Here is a 20,019-nt window from a genome sequence, read left to right on the forward strand (position 1 = left end):
TATTTTATTTTATTTTTTTTTTATTTTTTTTATTTTATTTTTATTTTATTTTATTTTTATTTTATTTTATTTTATTTTTATTTTATTTTATTTTTATTTTATTTTTATTTTATTTTATTTTAATCCCATTTATATCCCGCCCTTCTCCAAAGACTCAGGGCGGCTTACAATCTAAAGCACAATGTGCTTAGCAATAGCCTTCATTCTATGTATATGCCTGCTTATTAGGGCTTTTGCCCCCCCCCCAGCGGCATTATTACAAAGTCAGCTTATTGCCCCCAACAATCTGGGTCCTCATTTTACCTACCTCGGAAGGATGGAAGGCTGAGTCAACCTTGAGCCTGGTGGGATGCAAACCTGCACTAATTGCAGGCAGCTGGTGTTACTTAAGGAGGCATTAGCCCACTGCTCCACCAAGGCTCCTATGAAAACTTCAAGAAGTAGAATACAAAAAAGGCCCAAGTAGAATCAATTATTGCTATGATTCTTACTTGAAAACGTGAACAAAATTTGCTGGCTTGGTTAAATCCTCTGTACTTTTCCATCTTGGCCCAAATCTTACGAATCCATATTTAAACTCAACTTCCCTTGTTTAGAATTGTAAAACATATTATCATATCAGGAAGGAAATGTATGTCACTATAATTTAAAATGTTATAAAGATGAATATGCAGAGATAATGATCAACATTATCTGCTTCATCAGAATTAGACTGCTTCATTAGAATTTTGTCTGACAGTGGCAGCTATAAACTCCTTGCTTGGTCCATTTTCCCGTGAATCATTCATTGTAGAGTAACATGAAAATCAACATTAAACAATGTATTGAGAATTGTTCAAAGGATCTTTGAAATATTTCTCTGATTTAATTCTAAGAACAAATCTGCATGAGTCAGTGTTTAATTCAAAGAGAGGACTAGAATAGTGAAACAAAGTCACTATTTTCTATAAATCGATGCTGCAGACTCGGATTATTTTCTCATAGTATTAACTAGTTCTTTTCTGGCTTTGTTTGTTAGCTATTGCTTTGGAAAGATTTTTTTAATTAAATCTTTTTAGGTGGAAAGAAATTTCAGTTTGGAAAGAGTAAGTTGTTGTATAAGACTCTGCCTGTGAATAATGTGAATTGAGAAAGGATTCCCACTTTAATCTTTAATCTATCATCTTTAATCTATAATCTTCATTATCTATAATAATGCATAGACTGAAGTAAAGAAAGTGATTTTCCAATCCCTCCTGATCTCCTCAAACACTTGCTTGATTCTAGAATTCAAAATGCTATTGAAAGGCTTACTTACTTTGCGGGATCAAGGCTTTAAATGCCAATCACCAGCCAACTTCCATGAGAACAATTAATTGCATTGTATTCCCCATCCTCTGACCTACAAAAGAAGTTTTAGGAAAATAGGACAATGCATTGCGTTTTTGTCAATAGTCTGCTGTGCTCTAGATTATGCAATACAGCAAGCAAACTCTGCCTTATCCTATTTCTTCCAGTGAATAGAAACCAATGCAATCCAATGGAAAAGGAAAGACAAATAATACAAACTGTATATGCATCATTAAGAAAAATGTTATTTATTTTGAAAATAACACTAGTGTGACAATACTTTTTATGAAGTCTGGCTAATAGTGCTTGTTGGATGTAGAAAGATATATATTTATATATGAGCTGTATTGTAATAATTGTAGGTTAAAACATTATAGAAAGATGGAAAATTAATAAAGATGAAACCAAGTTTGCAAAAACTGATGTTCCAAGTTTATCATGTTTCATTCAAGACAGAAATTGTTTTGATTCACTCTTCTTCTTCTCAAAACTAATGTATATAAACACACACACATATAAAAACCTCACAAACCCAATAACCAAGCAAGCCAATTATCAGCAATATAAAAGTACCATGGTGAATGATTCTCTTTAAAAATATATTAAGTCAAATTATGGCTATTAAATTCAAACGGCATAAAGGCCCTTTGGTTAGTCAACTCTTGCTTTCTCTTCTCCATCTAGCCAATGTGAAAGACTCATCAGCATTGTTCACTTATCTACACTTCAGGAGGACAAGCTAGAACTGGCAGCCTTGGTGTCATTTGGGACAGGAGACCTAGCAAATCAGAATGGAAGCATCTGATTAAAAAAAAACATAGCACCTAATAATTTGGGGCTAGGGAAAGGAAAATTCATCATTTTTCTTTCTGACAGATTGGCTATCATTTAGCTTTTGAGTGTGTAGAACCAGCAGTAGCAGCAGCAGCAGAAGAGTCTTCTATGGAAGAACCCAATCTTTATCTTAGATCAACAAATGTTTCTGAAAACAATGTACTAGTACTGCTCCACACTGGAGAGTGGCATGATGGTAATAGAGCGGTAGTGTTCTTGCTTGCTCTACTTGGCCAGAGACAATTTTACCTAAAGCACTTAAACCCCAAGAAGTACATTTGAAAAACTGTTCAGTTTGGTGTGTCAAAAGGCAAATGAAGCTCCTTGTCAAATAAATTAAGGTTAAAGTTAAAAATAATAATAATCTACTGAGCTAATACTGCTGTGAATTGTATCTGGCTCTATGTTCTTAAAAAGATAAGCAAACCTACACCAATATCTCATTCCATAATTTTGTTAGCTGCCTGTCTAACTTTTGATCAGCCTCTTTTATTTTTTTTAAAAAAGATACAAAGAATATATCCTGGCCTCACATGAAGGCAGGTGGCCTACCTGGGAACTAAACTACTTTGACCACTAAAATGATTAACCGTTCCATATAAATCTGTTTTAAATCGGTCTGTGACTAGTGTGCAGTGTGAGATTAATTTGAAAAACTCTATCATAAAAATAAAACATTTATGAATGTAGGAATAAGTCGTCGTGATGCTATATTATTAAAGACTAAAAAGCATATAAGAAATCTAACTATGGGTCCCCTTCTCAGAAATCTTATGATACAATTAGAGACTTAACGCTTTTCTGTATTTTCGATAGACAATATAATCAATTGGGTGATAATTAGAAAATGTTATCACAAAATAAATTTAAAAGCTGATTGAAAAAGGTATATAATATATTTGAAGGAGAAAAACCCAGTACTGGCCATAATTTGTAGTATAATTCATTTTAGCTATTGTAACATTGGACTTTAAATTGGCATGTTTGCCTGCAAACATTCCCTAACTCTATTGTTACCACATCAACTGAACATTTATAACAAATACTCTGACAGTACCTTAAAAAAAGAACAAATATAACAGAAAAGCTAAGGTAGTAAATATGAATATTATTTAAAAAATGGGAAATTGTTAATAGATTGACTAGAGGAAAATAATCTCTATATATACTCTCCTATTCATATGATTCATTCATTCACACACACATACATACACACACACACACACACCTAACTATAGTTATATAACATACCTGTTCTACTGTTAATAGAATGTGATCAAAAGTAGCTAAAATAGTTTTTTTTTAAAAGAGGATAATGAGACACTTTAGAACTACCTCTAGTGGAGAGGACGCTAGATTTTTTTTTTAAAAAGCCTTTTTATAATAGGATGCTTTCCAGCAAAACTGGAATACATGTTTGCATTGTGCAGAGCTAAAGATACATGAAATGCGCAAAAGCATTTCATTTACCTGCTCATTATACCCTAAGTAGCAGCCAATGGGGAGTACTGGGGTATCTTGAGTGGATTAAAAAAAGGGAAGATGGCAGCCACAGCCAAAACAATCCTCATAATTGTGCCATATTACTACCAGATATGGCACTAAATGAATGGAGGGACCACCAATTTATGTAAGACAATTCACATTTATCATAGGAAGTAGTATGGGACCTACCTCTCCTAGATCTTTCTTCCTAGTAAGTAGATCCATTTCTAAGCACATTGGAAGGTATTTGGGGCCATGGGTATTGCAACCCAAAGTTATTAAGTGCTCTCTCCAGCCTCTGAAAGACTGAATAATGGTAAATGTTCCCTCAAGTGTTTCATTGCTGGAAATGACAAATCCATGCCAATGTCACCTCACTGGCAACAATAAAGAGCTTCTTGCAGCTTGAGAAAGTTTTTCAATTTCCCAACCAGCCTACAGCCTTGGCATTTGTCTTAGTTGTTTAAGTCCAATTAAAGACTAATTAGATCCAACCTTGTTTTCTAAGACCTACCTGTTGTAACTGAATACCTCTACGATTCAGCAGAATACAATGGCTGTTAATAATAACCCTCTGAAGTAAACCAAAGATATAGCTGCCAATTAGGCAGTGAGCCCTTTTGCTTACAAAGTGCACAAGCAGAAAGAGAAAATGTATGATCCATTTTTCATCCTCTTATGGTCTTGGATAAATCCAAGCATTCCTTTTTAATCACTTCATTTCATCCAATGAAAGGGCAGCCTGCTGAAAATATAATGCTGAGTCTCCATGCACTCTGTATTTTTTTTCCTACACACACACACACACACACACACACACACACACACAATGCTACTTTAGCTAATGTCCTTAGCCACTGCCTGGGCAGCTGCAGTATCTGTGTACCTGTAACCCATGAAATCATTTACACTAATGAGGGAATGCTGTAATAAAAGAATTGGGAGACCTAAGAAGAAAGGCAGGCCCCAGCTTAAATGTCTGAGCTTGAAGTTTGGTAAAACAACAGAGAGAACTTTTCTCAGTGTGTAGTGAGTTTAACTACTCACATGATCCCTGCACATAGTCTTTGTCCTTCTTTCATTTTCTATCCTTTCTAATGATACATTTTAAAAAGCATCACTTGATAATCCAGTAAGTGAGTAACAGTCAAGTAAAGTTGCAAGGATCAAAAAGCATTTATCCTGACTGAACCCCGGAGATTCTTTTCTTTGACCTTGTGCAGACATGGGGAGAGCAGTTTTGTCCAGAAACTGTTGTGACTCTTCAAAGATGAGAGATGTTATGGATTCTCTTCTGATATCCTGATTTAGCAGGTGGAAACATGAGTGGTGAACTAATGTATATGGTGAACGAAGAGCAAATTCTGCATTAAAATTTGAAATGAACATAATCCCAGTTCAGAAGCCACAAAGAATTATCAGACAATACTGACTTGAATTGTTCTGATTTAGTCTGCAGTCCTATTGGATACTTTTGGTCTCAGAAAAGACCTATTTCGATAATTCCAGGCTTCTGTTTTAGGTTAAAGAGGAAGGAGCGACAAGCTGTACTTTGATACAATTTGAATGAAGGGGCTATGCACATTTTTTCTCCACTGGATGGAAGTCCCCAGTGCTAGCATATACAGGAGCACAGAGAACTATTAACCCTAGCAATCTGGCTTTATCTCAGATGCTTGTTCTTCTTCTTCTTGCTCAGGTCCTAAAGGACTGTCACAAGATATAGTAGATGATGTGTTTGCTTCATTCAGGGTTGAACTAAAATTGAGAAAGAAAAAGAGTGAGAATTAGGACCATTCAATTGTGGTAGACATAGCTGAATGGCAAGAATCATCATCATTATTATCATCATTGTCACTATCATCATGGTCATTAGCATCACGATAACTATCATCAAAATCATTATCATCCAGTTTGATTTTGGAGTTAGTGGTGCAAAAGAAAGATGACAGAAAAATTCAGAGACATGCTCTTAATTTTGAAAAAGAATTTGCTAGGAGATAATTTGGAAGGGTTATTTAATGGATATATTTCTCAAGAGAAGGCATTCTGCAGTCCTTAAAGTTCTTTTCAACAATATTTTTCATATTCATAATATTTTCCTAGTCAAGAGAACAAGCCGTTGGGACCGAATGTCATGGTAGGCACCACAAATTAAAAATATTCTAACCTTGCTCTGCTGCTAGAGGCCTCCGGAGGATTATTACTGTCTCCCTCTGGTTTAAGATCAGGCAAAGGAATGATATAATCATTGTCCACTCCATTCTGCTCCACAGCTGCATAGAGGACAGAACTTGAACTGACACTGTCACTTGCAGTGGACCTAGAAGCCGTGAATCCTGTGTTCCTGGGCCTGATACGCACAATAGCCGGGTGATCACTTTTCAAGAATTCTTCATTCACCTGTTGATACTTCTGCTCTCATGCAAGGCAGTGAGAATAGAAAGGAGAGATGAGTACATACACCTATTCATATAACACAAAACACAGCTCTCTATAATTTTTTTATACTTGAGTTATAAGACATCTGGATGTTGCAGTAATAGTTACTATATTATCGCTGCAATTCCAAACATTTAGAAGTCATGGTTCCTGAAAATGGATGGAACTTTCTTCTAAGTAGATTTTTTTAGACATATATGAATTGTGGGATCTCCAGGAGTAAATGATGAGCTCAGATGCATCTCAACATGGGGATTATGCATGCATTCTGTGTGTTTACCTTTATTTTTTAAAAAACAATGCGTTGTATAAGCCAAATGTTTTGGTCACGTATCTATACTTTGCTAACTTGAGATATGCCAGCTTTATCTTTTAAATGTTTAAAGGGCTTTGGATGATGAATGAAGCTATTTGTCACATTAAATCTGGTTCAAACTGAGATTGTAGTGCATATCTTGCAGTCTGGTGCACCAAGCTGTAACCATTATAGTTAATCAGATTCCCTTTCCTTCTACACATCTGACTTATTTCAGAAATATGAGCAGACTGACTGACTTGTTGAGGTCACCAGAATGCAACAGTCTGAATAGAACATTTGTGAAAATGCCAAATTTTATGTTCCTGTCACTTATTTTACTTCAGATTTCATGGGTACCTGAGAATCCCCCAAAAATGAGGCTGATGTAGAAATGGGTTGGGCATTCAACCCACAAATTTACAGAAATACATCTAAGGGTTCCTACTATCGTTCCTAGTAAATAACATGATTCATAGTTAGAAACATTATTATAGTGCAAAAGACACCAAACTGGAGAATTTTGACATAACAATATAGATTAGATTAGATTAGATTTATTAAATTTATATGCCGCCCTTCTCCCTAAGGGCTCAGGGCGGCTCACAACAATAAAAAATTTAAAAACATAAAATACAAAATTTAAAAAAGAATTAAACAATAGATGTGATAAATACATGACAATTTAACCCAATAAAAGCCAAATTTAAAACCATAGTCAGTCCAGGTCCGATTGTTGGAACATCCATGTCTTCATGTCACGGCGGAAGGACCGAAGGTCAGGGGCCATCCGCAGCTCCGGAGGCAGTTCATTCCAGAGGGTTGTTGCACCCACAGAGAAGGCTCTTCCCCTGGGGGTCACCAGCTGGCATTGTCTAGCTGACGGAACCCTGAGGAGGCCGACTCTGTGGGAGTGAACCAGGCGATGGGAGGTTGACAATGGCAGCAGGTGGTCTCACAAGTACCCCAGGCCTAAGCCGTGTAGGGCTTTAAAGGTAATTACCAGCACCTTGAATTGCACCTGGAGGGCAACCGGAAACCAATGCAGCTCACGCAGGAGTGGTATAACATGGGAGTATCGAGAAACTCCCATAAGCACCTGCGCGGCCGCATTTTGCACCAGCTGAAGCCTCCGGGTGCACCTCAAGGGCAGCTCCATGTAGAGAGCATTGCAGTAATCCAGGCGAGAAGTGACAAGGGCGTGGGTGACCGTGCATAGGGCATCTCAGTCCAAAAAGGGGCACAACTGGCGCACCAGGCGAACCTGTGCAAAGGCCCCCCTGGTTGCAGCAGTTAGATGATCTTCCAAGTTAAGCCGTGAATCCAGGAGGACACCCAAGTTGTGGGCCCTTTCTGAGGGGGGCAATTTATTTATTTATTTATTATTTGGATTTATATACTGGCCCTCTCCCGAAGGACTCGGGGTGGTGTACAGGGCAATTAAAACACTATATACAACACATAATATACAAAAATTAAATTAAACCAAGTAGCCCTAAACAATAAAACACATTCTAAAATGTAAAATCCCAGTCCCTCAGTCCAGGCCGGCAAGTTCAAATAGCCAAGTCTTCAGGGCAATACCTTCCCCCCCATTAAAAGAGAAGGAACATGTTGGACAATACGAGATGCTGGTATCCACAGCCACTCGGTCTTGGAGGGATTCAGCCTGAGCCTGTTCCTTCCCATCCAGACCCGCACCGCCTCCAGGCACCGGGACATCACGTCAAGGGCATCACTGGGTTGGCTCAGGGTGGAGATGAACAACTGGGTATCGTCCGCATATTGGTGATACCTCACCCCAAAGCCATGGATGATCTCACCCAGCGGCTTCATATAGATGTTAAACAGGAGGGGGGAGAGAACCGACCCTTGAGGTACCCCACAAGAAAGGGGCCTTGGGGTAGATCACTGTCCCCCTGCCAAAACAAACTGTGAGCGGCCCGAGAGGTAGGAGGAGAACCACCGTAAAACAGTGCCTGTATATATCTGGTTTATTTCCCCACCTCCCATTCCCCAACAAAATAAGGCTTCACCTACAAGTTATGATTATAGCATGTTTTTTATAGAGAAAAATATTAGGATGTTGAGCTGCTTATTGAGACTCCTTCCATCATTCTAATATTAAACCACTGGGCATTACATACAAAAACCTACATCTTTTAAGAGCGTATGACAATGGAGAACAATAGGTCAAGGTTTAGAATTCTGGATGGCAATTAAACCTTGGAACCTCATCAAAAGTGCTAAATCAGTAGGAAACATTTTTCAATACTTTTCCCAAATAATGGCCAACAACGAACAGATTTGGAGATGAGTACTCAGTCCCATATCCTTTCTATGGGTAAAGGAAAAGATATTATTTTGATTTTAGTTTACCTTCTTGTAGCTGTCTGTTAGCAGGTTCCCCATAAGCACTACCAGTTGAAAGAAAGACGGTCGGATCTCAAACTTCTCTTCCCAGCATTTCTGCATAATTTCATAGCTAAACACATATTAAAAGAAGATTTCATAGTTTGGGAAAGTCTTGAAAAGTAGATATTTCCCCTACTTTATAGACATTTGCTTACCCAAACTACTCACATTTCATTGGATGCATGGGTAGGTTTGGACATCCGGTAACCACGTTTAATAGCATTATAGAATTGCTCATTCATAGGCAGTTCAGGATATGGAGTCCCACCTAAGAACAAAAGAGTGAACTTAAGCAACCACCATTTCTTTCTCAGTTTCACACAAAGGCTATAGTTTTGGGGAGTGGCCCCTCTCGGACAGAAAAATGGATGGCACTAATATAGAGAAGATTGTGTAGATAGACTACAGAAGTAACAGTTTTTCATTTTAAACACAGAGTATTTGGAAGGCAGGATATAGCAAAGGTTAAGTTGGACAATGCTGACCAAAGAGACGTACCTAGAGTGAATATTTCCCATAGAAGAATCCCAAAAGACCACACATCACTTAAGGTAGTGTAGAGGTTATTGAAGATGCTCTCAGGGGCCATCCATTTCAAAGGCAAGAAGGTCTATTTAAAAAGGTAAAATGGATTTTATTTTTTAAAAAATTACCATAGCACTGACCACTGAAAGTCTCTGAATTGTTAACTTTGCTAATGATACTTTTCTGTGAATGTTAATGGAACTAATTTATTTGGAACCTGGGAAGAAGAACGAGTCCTTCTTAGTCCAAGAAGGAGATTTCATGACTATGATCTTGCTATTGTCAGTCCTGCTCAGTATGACAGCAATATGATAAAATGTGACTTGGATCAGCAGTTAAACACTTAGTCAAGTAATTAACAGTAACAAGTTCTAAATTTCGTATGCAGAGAATGGAGTGCTGCTTCAAAAGTAATTTAAAAGGTCACAACCCAAATCCAATTTCAAGGAAAGGATGGCTATTTCAAAACCAGAGATGAAAGGAGGAAAAACTTCAAACATTCATTTTTTTTACAAGTTACAATGTATGGACAAAATAGCACATATTGAAATCTAATAAGGCTTCAGTGAAGACACAGCCTCTGACATTGCACAGGTCTCTAATCATATCCTTGAGCTTCTAAACATTAATGCGTCCAAACAGGGCCACTTTAATACACAGAAACCTCTATTTACATTGTGACTATTACGTGTATTAGATTGTTTCCATAGTGACATATAATAGTGCAGTGAGGAAGAATTGGAGATTCGTGCAATATTAGGAAGACAATATAGCTGCAGATTTTTGGTGCCTCTTAAGTGCAAACTAGCTCTTTGTGCTTCCCCAAATAACTGAGAACTGTCAATAAAATTGTCTTACCTTTATTTTAATAGTTTCAGGTTTTAATGAATTTTATTTGTATTGAAATATTGATATTGAGAACTGTTAGCCATAAACTAACCTACATAAAGGATGGTTGTGAGCTTCCAGAGATCACAGAATTTAAAAACGCAGCCTAAAATAATCTGGAGGAAAATTAAATTGGATAGAAAAAAAATTGGATTGGCTGAGCAAAAGATACCCTCAACAGAAGAACAGTTATATTATGCTTGTTACCACCATTTCCTGTATTCATCTCCCCCAGCTTATGCTTTTCTGTGACATGTGAAATAAGTCTGCTTCTGTTCTTTTTTTTTCATTTACCAGCTTGCGTGCTGTCTAATCACCATCTTCTAGGCTGAAAGAAGGCTTGGTTGTGCAACCAGCACCAAAAAAATATTTTCCAGGAAGAATTGCAAAGAGCCAGGGGTTTCGTTTCCTATTTACTGGGGAATGTGACAGGGTAAGGGAGATTTAGAGACATGCCTTCTGTGCAAAATGATTCATATTGTAACTCTAGTTCTACTGTTTCAGTCCTTGAAAGCCTCAACCTAAGTGTGTGTGTGTGTGTGTGTGTGTGTGTGTGTGTATACATTATACATATACATACATACACACACCAAATTCGATTGGCATATCTCACATAAAAAAGAGACCTGAAGAATGTGCACTTTGCAAAGTAAAGTCTCTTTTTAAATTCAGGAAAAAGTTCATCTTCCAGAGACTTTGAAATGAAGATACTTCCATGCAAAATCATCAATGAAGAATGTTAAAACAGGTTCAATTATCTGGTGGGTGGAGCCAGAATAATCTATGTGAAATATTTTATGTTTCTTTCTGAAACAAAGCTCCTTGAGATACTTTGCAACTTCAGAATAAAAATTCACTATTGAAACAAATGAATAAACTTTAGTAAAACAAAAATCATTAAAAGGGCAATAAAATTGTTAAAATAGCAGCAACAACATAAATGTGTAGAGCAGTTCTCTTAAAAGTGTAGGGAAATAGCCAAATTATTGTGACCTATTTAAAAATTATCAGGGAAATTGCTAAATGTACACTTTTGGTAAGGCAAAACAGGGATGCGCTGTTACCACCCCCAACAAAAAGCCATATCTCTTCAGGCTAAGTTTGGTCTAGTTAAAATATAATGTAGAAGATGTCTTCTGAGAATTCATAGTTCCTACTCTTAATGGGGGACGCGGTGGCCCAGTGGGTTAGGACACTGAGCTTGTCGATCAGAAGGTCGGCAGTTTGGTGGGTCGAATCCCAAGTGCCGTGTAACAGAGTGAGCGCCTGTTACTCGTCCCAGCTTCTGCCAACCTAGCAGTTCGAAAGCACGTAAAAATGCAAGTAGAAAAATAGGGACCACTACGGTGGGAAGGTAACAGCGTTCCGTGCGCCTTTGGCATCTAGTCATGCCGGCTACATGACCACGGAGACGTCCTCGGACAAGCACTGGCTCTTTGGCTTTGAAACGGACATGAGCACCAGCCCCTAGAGTCGGAAACGACTAGCACGCATGTGCAGGGGAACCTTTACCTTTACTCTTAATGGTGGCTGCATGTGGGTATATAGCTAGCCACATAAAACAAATCTTCAGAATGCTTGAGGATTTGAAATTCAGATTTGTGGGTATGTGCCTTCCCAAAGGGATTAAAAAGGTCAGGTAGAGCAAGGGTCCTAAATGTATGTTTAACTCTTCCTGTTTTGGTCAAAGGGACACCTGCAGGCCAGGTAATCTTGATACTCACATTCCCTTTGGAAATATAATTTGAATCCCGCATGATGTCCCTGGCTAAGCCAAAGTCACAGATCTTCACCAGTTTCCCTTCGCAGATCAGTACGTTTCTTGCAGCCAGATCACGGTGCACACACTGGATAATGGGGGAAAGGACATGCTGAGTGTGTAGACATATATGTTGGGTGTCTTCATTTTTCTTTCAAACAAAATTATTGTGCCTCAGAGTTCTTCAGAGTGAAACAGAATCACAAAATACAGACATACAATGAATATGCTGAAGAGGTGCTCAGGCAGCTGCTCTAGAGAGATGTGGAAACACCATTGTAGAAATACTGCTGTCTAAGCTTTATGACTTCATTTTGCCCTCTTGCACTGCAGCCTCATTTTGTAAACTTCATAACCCTTTAAAATACTCTGAAAAGGCGGTACCAGAAGACCCACAAAAAATGCAAGCAGCAGTGCTTTAGTTGAGATACTTATTTTAAAGACTTATTTATACTTATTTTAAAGACTTATTTTAAAGACTGCCACTGCCACTGTCATGGGTCGCTCAAAGACTATTTGGAGTCAGTTTAACATTTATTTGTTAAATTTATACACTGCCCACCTCACACTTTGAGGCAACCATTAGGTGAAAACAATGGCACACATTCATATTTGCATTAATGCAGCATCTTGGGCCTCTGACTACTGCTCTTTCTTTGGGTGGGGGTTAGGTTCTTTTTTATTACTACCTGACTAGAGGACTCCTATCATTGAATAGCTCTTAAGTATCAGGCAGGTGAAAGGATTCCTTTAGGCAGCAGGTGCCAGGAGGCAGCAACTGGGATCATACGAAACCAGAGAATTTGATTTGGAACACTAAGTTTGTAGATCATGTTAAGCCATCTTTCGTTTAACCACTGTTTGTTGAAAAGCCACTGTTGCCTGATTCACATAACACGCTGTGTTTAGAAACTACAAAGGCTGAATTCATACCGCATTGCAGAATTATTTCCTTGTACTTTGAGATGCTGTGATTCTTTTGCCCTTCAGATTCATTATTTATTAAATGTATACATATGTATATGTATATAAATGTATATGCCACCTATCTTGCTATTCAAATTCATTGCTGGCAGAACTTGAGAAATTCTCAGTCTTACAGGTCAGGATGTTTCCCAGCCATATTTTTTTTACCTTGTGGTACTAGCAATTCCTTGTGGCATCCATACTGCAAGTGACATCTTAATGCTGGCTTGTGAAAATGCACCTCAGGAAAAATAACCACAGATTATGTGGTAATTAGAAGCAGTCTTTGCACAAGTTTTAGCCTTTTTTTTCTCCTTGCCACGACTATTAGCCAAATGCCTTACGTGACGAAAAAGGGCCAACCCTGATCAAGATTATGGCAACATAGACATGCTGATGAGTGAGCTATTATGTCTGAAATGAACCCTGTGACACAGTTCATTTATTGTGATACTAGGCTGCACTGCAATATGTATTTCTTTGCTACTTCAAGGAGAGGAACCAGTGGAATCCCTCCAATTAACCCATTTAATCCAAGGTGCTTAATTCCCCAAATTAACCAGTTTTGGGAGCATATATAACAAAATATATTCACCAGATCTTCTATCTAATTGGTAAGGAAGAATACAAACCAATAGTCAGCTTCCCATTCATGATCTATCAAATCTGCATTCTGAGGGACTACTTCACTTTGCTTGAAGAATCTGAACATACTGAGCTTAGTCTTTTCTTACTGAATGTCATGGCTTTTGGTTTGTGCATGTGGGGGGATTAGGTAAACACAGCTTGTTGTGAAAAAGGTAGCAGTAATATCTAAAAAAACAACATACCAAAGACTAGCAACACCTACACTAACAGCCTCCTATTTATGCTTCTGAGAGAAACGCCCTTGTTCACTCCACCTGTTTCTGTTTCTTTGAGCACAAACACGTACTCAACCACCCCCTTTCTCTCTTGAAATCAGATACTCATAACTATAGTTAGAACTATATAACTCTATTGCAAATATATTTACGTTTTTAGAAGCTAAGAACTCCATTCCCTTAGCCACTTGGAAGCTAACTCCAACAAGATCAATGTAACTGAGGAGAGGAGACTCGCTGATCAAGGTCACTTTTTCTGAACCTGGAAATATAAAATAATACAGTGTTTATTAAATCATATTTAAAAAGGATAGAGACATACACATACCCTATAATGGTCTTGTTGGAATATAAAATTCTGGAATATCAGATCAATGGAATCGGAAGCTTCCTTCACCCAACATTAAATTATACAGATGTCCTCAACTTATGACCACAGTTGGGACCAGAATCTTGATCATTGAGTGAAGCAGCCATTAAGCAAGATATCACATGACTGCTTTGCTCAATGACTGCAATCCTGGCAATCTTTAGGTGATCTCGCGGGTTAAGTGGATGGAATCCCAGGTTAAGATTGCAGGGTGCCTCAGGAAGGATGGGGGAGGCCGCGGACAAGCTGAGAGTGCTGTAAAATGGCACAAAGCCACAGTCGCCAGTGGAAGCCACACCACCCACCCAGCCCCACCAGGACAAGCAAACCACTACACTTGTCTTACCTTTGCTGCGAGTTTTTTCCAGCTGCTGACAAGATTTTTAACAGGATTTTCAGACCCAGAGTAGAGAAACTTCCCTCTACTCTGGCGCTACAAATCCTCCATGACTGAAAATCAGATGGACCTTTTACAGCCAGCCCTCAGAAACCAGAGGGAGTCCTCTTGAAAAGGTAGCAGCAGTTTGCGACCTTGCCTGCCAGCTTCCCCATTGACTTTCAGGGGAAGCCTTCAGGGAAGATTGCGAGCAGTGATCTCATATTTTGAGGTGCACGGCAACCAATTGTAAGTGCGGACGAGTTTCCATCACCCAGACTGAAATCACATGACCATGTGGGCACTGCAATTGCTGTAACTTTGCCCACAGGCTGTAAGTCCTTTTGTTCTACACTGTTGTAATTTTGAATGGTTGCTGAATGAATGGTCGTTAAGTTGAGAACTACTTCTTAACTGGATGAAACACAAGAATGAACAAAACTTCATTGTTTGTAATTTCTCTTAAAGGAGTTAAATCACCACAAACGTATTTGAAAAACAATTATGCAAACTGTTTTTTCGGTAATCTCTCCTACCTGATGGCGAATAGCTGTCCAGCTCATAGGTTGTGCCATAATTGGAAGAATCAATGTCTACATATTTGATTTCACCCTTCATGTCAGACATGGGCACGTAATCCAGTGATTCATCCTTACTCATGTCCATGTAGCCCCCATCACTTTCTACAGATATGGATGTATGGCTGCAGAGATAAGTTATTTAAAATGTTTGTCCCCTTAGAACAATTTTCTGATAATAAGCCACCTCTAGTATAAAATCAGGAAAGCAAAAATCAGAACTTAACTGTCTTTTCTCTTCCACTATTTGTTTACTATAGTAAAAGCTGTTCATAGGTAAATGCAAGAGAAATTATTTCATGGAGGAAAAGAAAGCATAATATAATGATTGCCACATGGATGCCAGAGAAATATTACAAGTGAAAGATAAATTAGATGCTGTGATTTATACACACATTATTTACCAGCAAGACTGAATCAAAGATTACTGCATGGGAGACATGCAGTATGTGCATGTGGTCAAATGCCTGAGTTATGAAACATCTTGCCTGTTATCAGTAATTGAAGGCTATTGTGTGTATACAGCATGTACCAAAAGCTGAGCCCTATGGGCCTATCACAATATGTTTTATCAAATTTTTTTTAGAGAAAACCTTATGGTACTTAAAAATATTCAAAAAGCATACTTCAAATGAGTTAGAAAGTGTTAAATGGACATGTAGTCCTCAACTTATGTCTAGTCATTTAGTGACCAAAGTTCTGACAGATCTCCCCAGGACTATGACCTGGATTTAAAATTCTGACAGCCGTCCCACCTCCCATGGTCACGTGATTCCATTTTAGTTGCTGCACAACCGGTTCTTATTTATGGCTGTTTGCAATATCCTGTGGTCCTGTGACCACAATTTATGATGCTTTTTTTCTTGAAAACCAATGTTTATTTCGTTTCTGGTTAAAAAAAAATCATTATGGACAATGGATTCACTTAATGACTTCTAGTATATTTATATATATATATAAACTTTATTAAAACTTAGCTTTCACTAGTGTCTGCTGACATTATCAGAGTATAAGCTAGGATTGGGGAGCTCATTTTTATAGTTCTTGAGAAGCCAACAATTTAGACAATGAGCATGTTACGGGTCTATTTGGCCCCTGCCCTCCCACAGTCAGTTGCCAAATCTTGTTACTATTATGCTAGCTGACATCTGTCTGAATTTTGCCACTCTGCCTCTCCCCGCTTGCCCCACCCACCGGGAGCGTTCGTCTTGCGGCACATAATCATCTGTCGCTGTCTGACTGCTCTCCTCACTGTCATATCTGGTGGTTGCTCTGCATGTAATGCCACTGTTTCGGCTCGCCATTCCTCCGTTGTGCCAGCATCATTGATCACACTGGTCCCTTGTCTTCTCCTAAAGTCCATGGGTCCAGTTTGCTTCCTCACAGTCTCCCACTGTGTTGATGTATCAGCTGGTAAGCGATCATAATCTTCTGCTGTCTTGTTTGCACAGGAGGGAAGCAATCGCTGATTTGTCCTTTCCGGCCCCCTGTATGACAGTTCATGTTGGCGCGATGCCCAATGAACTGGCAATAGTTCGATATGCTGGTTGATCGAGTGTTGATTGGATAACCAGGCTTCCTTTAGCAGGCGGCCACCCTTAGATGTACTGTGGGCAATAACTTTGGCCCCTGCAAAATTGAAAGTGTGGTTATACTCGATTGTGTGAGCCCACACCTGGGATCTTGGTTTTCTCCCTTGCCAAATAAATTTGGATATATTTTTGTTTAAATTTTCAAAGAAGTCTTTGCCTAATTTAGTCAGTATACATTGGAATAGAAAAAGTAGTTTAGGGAGTACATTCATCTTAATTGTCGTAATTCTCCCCATAAAGGAGAGCTGCAAGTTTTTCCATTAATCTAAATCCACTGTAATTTGGTCTATTAGTTTATCATAGTTTTCTCTTTTAAATGTGATGCATCTTGCCATCAATTGAATCCCCAGGTACCTTACTTTTTTAGTTATTTGAGTGTTATTTTTTTCTGCTAGCTCGTTTTCTTGTAGTTTGGTCATATTCTTAACTAGCATTTCAGATTTAATAATAATAATAAGTTGGAAGGGACCTTGGAGTTCATCTAGTCCAACCCCCTGCTCAGGCAGGAAACCCTATACCATTTCATACAAATGGCTGTCCAGTCTTTTCTTAAAAATTTCTAGTGTTGGAGCATTCATCACTTCTGGAGGCAGGTTGTTCCACTGGTTAATTGTTCTGTCAGGAAGTTTCTCCTTAGTTCTAGGTTGCTTCTCTCCTTGACTAGTTTCTATCCATTGCTTCTTGTCCTGCTTTCAGGTGCTTTGGAGAATAGCTTGACTCCCTCTTTGTCAAACTCGTCCTGCAGCAGGCAGAACAACGGCCGGACAGGAATGAGAGACCCCCGCAAAAAGGGTTGTATGTGCTTTATTCTTCAAGACAACAACCCGAAGAAGGAAAACAAAGTCAGTGTTGGCCGCTACCTGCAACCAATGCTGCTAAATACATGCCGATGGCACACACCCATACCCCACCCAAACACGCCCACATACTCCCAGTCCCTACACACCAGGGGAAAGGCACACAGCAGCAAGGCTGAAAGGCCGCAAAGTTGGAAAAATGCTGACTTACTGTCAATCTCGTCCTGCAGCAGGCAGAACAACGGCCGGCAACCAGGTCAGGAAAGGCCGTAGGGGTGGAGAGGGCCCCTGGTGAATGTTGGCCCCACGGGGCCCGACACTCTTCTTTGTAGCAGCCCGCAAGATATTGGAACACTGCTATCATGTCACCACTCACCCTTCTCTTTGTTAAACTACACATACCGAATTCCAGCAACTGTTCCCTATATGTTTTAGCCCCCAGTCCCCCAATCATCTTTGTTGCTCTTCTCTGTACTCTTTCTAGAGTCTCAACATCTTTTTTACATCGTGGTGACCAAAACTGGATGCAGTATTCCAGGTGTGGCCTTACCAAGGCATTGAAAAGTGGTATTAGTACTTCACATGATCTTGATTCTATCCCTCTGTTAATGCAGCCTAGCACTGTGTTGGCTTTTTTGGCAGCTGCAGCACACTGCTGGCTCATATTGAAGTGATTGTCCACTAGGACTCCAAGATCCCTCTCACAGTTGCTACTATTGAGCAAGGTACCCCCTATACTATACCTGTGCATTTGATTTTTCCTGCCTAAATGTAGAACCTTACTTTTTTCACCATTGAATTTCATTTTGTTAGATAGCACCCAGTGTTCGAGTCTGTCCAGATCCTCTTGTATCTTAAGCCTATCTTCTGGAGTATTGGCTATTCCTGCCAGCTTGGTATCATCTGCAAATTTGATGAGTTCCCCATCTGTCCCCTCATCCAAATCTTTGATGAAGATGTTGAAGAGCACTGGGCCCAGAACAGAGCGCTGGGTCACCCCACTACACACTTCCTTCCATGTAGATGCAGTTCCATTGAGGACCACATGCTGAGTATGGCCTGTCCATCTGGTGGTGATGCTATCTAACCCACATTTTTCTATCTTATCAAGTAGTAGGTTGTGATCTACTTTATCAAATGCCTTACTGAAGTCCAAGTAAATTATATCTACAGCATTCCTCTGGTCCACTAATTTTGTCACTTGGTCAAAGAATGCAATAAGATTTGTCTGGCATGATCTGTTTTTGACAAACCTATGTTGGCTTTTAGTGATGACTTTGTTTGCATCAAGGTGTTCGCTGATTTGTTGTTTGATTATCTTTTCCAGAATCTTCCCAGGTATTGAGGTCAGGCTGATAGGTCTGTAGTTTCCTGGATCTATTTTTTCCCTTTTTTGAAGATGGGAACTACATCAGCTCTCTTCCAGTCCTCTGGTAGTTCCCCAGAGCTCCAGGATCTTTGAAAAATATAGTTCAGTGGTTCTGAGATCACATCTGCCATTTCCTTGAGAACTTTGGGGTGTAATCCATCTGGTCCTGGTGATTTGAACTCATCTAGGCTGGACAGGTGCTCACTTACCATTTTCTTGCCTATCTTAACTTGCATTTCTATTTTGTTTTTTATGGCACTGTTTTTGGTAGGTTGGACTGTTTTTTCCCTTTGTGTAAAGACAGATGCAAAAAGCGAGTTAAATAGTTCTGATTTCTCCCTGTTGCTTGTCACCTTCTTGCCACTTTCCCCCACTAATGGACCAATCATTTCCTTAACTTTCTTCTTGTTTTTTATATTTAATTTAATTTAATAATATTTATATACCGCCCTTCTCCCTGAGGACTCAGGGCGGTTCACAGGGCAGAATAAAATACCAAATACAAACATTAAAAAGAGATTAAATGATTGCCCAAGTTAAAACAATAGGAATACAATTCTAAAAACCCCAAGATAAAATTAAGACACCAAAAATAAAACAACCCCACCGATCCCCATCAGGCTAGGCCGGCTTGTACAAACAAAAACGTCTTGAGATCGCGACGAAAGGAGCGAAGATCGGGCGCCATCCGGAGCTCTACCGGTAGCTGATTCCACAGCTCCGGAGCGCCCACAGAGAAGGATCTCCCCCTGGGGGCCACCAATCGACATTCTCTGAATTTCTAGTTCACCCTGCTTACTGTTTATACTCTGTGCATTGGTGTATAGACATTTGAGTCCTTTATGACTGACCCTGTGTTTACTTGCTACATAACTTGTGTGGTGCCTGAGTTCCCCTATTTTCTTAGATTGCCGGGGACACTGATGTTTTGTATCAATTAACTCACTGTCCCCGTTGTTTAGTTTAAATATTCCTCCAGAAAAGCTGTGAATTTGCCAAGTAACTCAGTCCCTTTCTTGGATGGATGCAGACCATCTCTTTTGTACATCTTTTTATTGGACCAGCTACAGACATCGTGACTAATATAACCAAAGCCTTCTTCTTTACACCACTCTTTTAGCCACATATTAAATTCT

General features: G+C 39.1%; 1 protein-coding gene across 1 annotated transcript in view; it reads right to left on the reverse strand.

The window, feature by feature from the left end:
* Nucleotides 1-5,231: 5,231 nt before the first annotated feature.
* PDGFRB (platelet derived growth factor receptor beta) overlaps nucleotides 5,232-20,019 on the reverse strand; it is a 132,238-nt gene continuing 117,450 nt past the window's right edge. The window contains exons 16-23 of the mRNA XM_081318166.1: nucleotides 15,084-15,250; nucleotides 13,954-14,063; nucleotides 11,938-12,060; nucleotides 9,299-9,410; nucleotides 8,969-9,068; nucleotides 8,765-8,870; nucleotides 5,819-6,063; nucleotides 5,232-5,406 (exon numbers count right to left, since the gene is read on the reverse strand). Of these exons, the coding sequence (XP_081174292.1) occupies nucleotides 5,298-5,406; nucleotides 5,819-6,063; nucleotides 8,765-8,870; nucleotides 8,969-9,068; nucleotides 9,299-9,410; nucleotides 11,938-12,060; nucleotides 13,954-14,063; nucleotides 15,084-15,250 (1,072 nt within the window). The 3' untranslated portion in view covers nucleotides 5,232-5,297. The remainder of the gene's footprint in view (nucleotides 5,407-5,818; nucleotides 6,064-8,764; nucleotides 8,871-8,968; nucleotides 9,069-9,298; nucleotides 9,411-11,937; nucleotides 12,061-13,953; nucleotides 14,064-15,083; nucleotides 15,251-20,019) is intronic.

This window comes from Vipera berus (assembly GCF_964194415.1).
Source record: "Vipera berus genome assembly, chromosome: 2".
NCBI classification, from domain to species: domain Eukaryota; kingdom Metazoa; phylum Chordata; class Lepidosauria; order Squamata; family Viperidae; genus Vipera; species Vipera berus.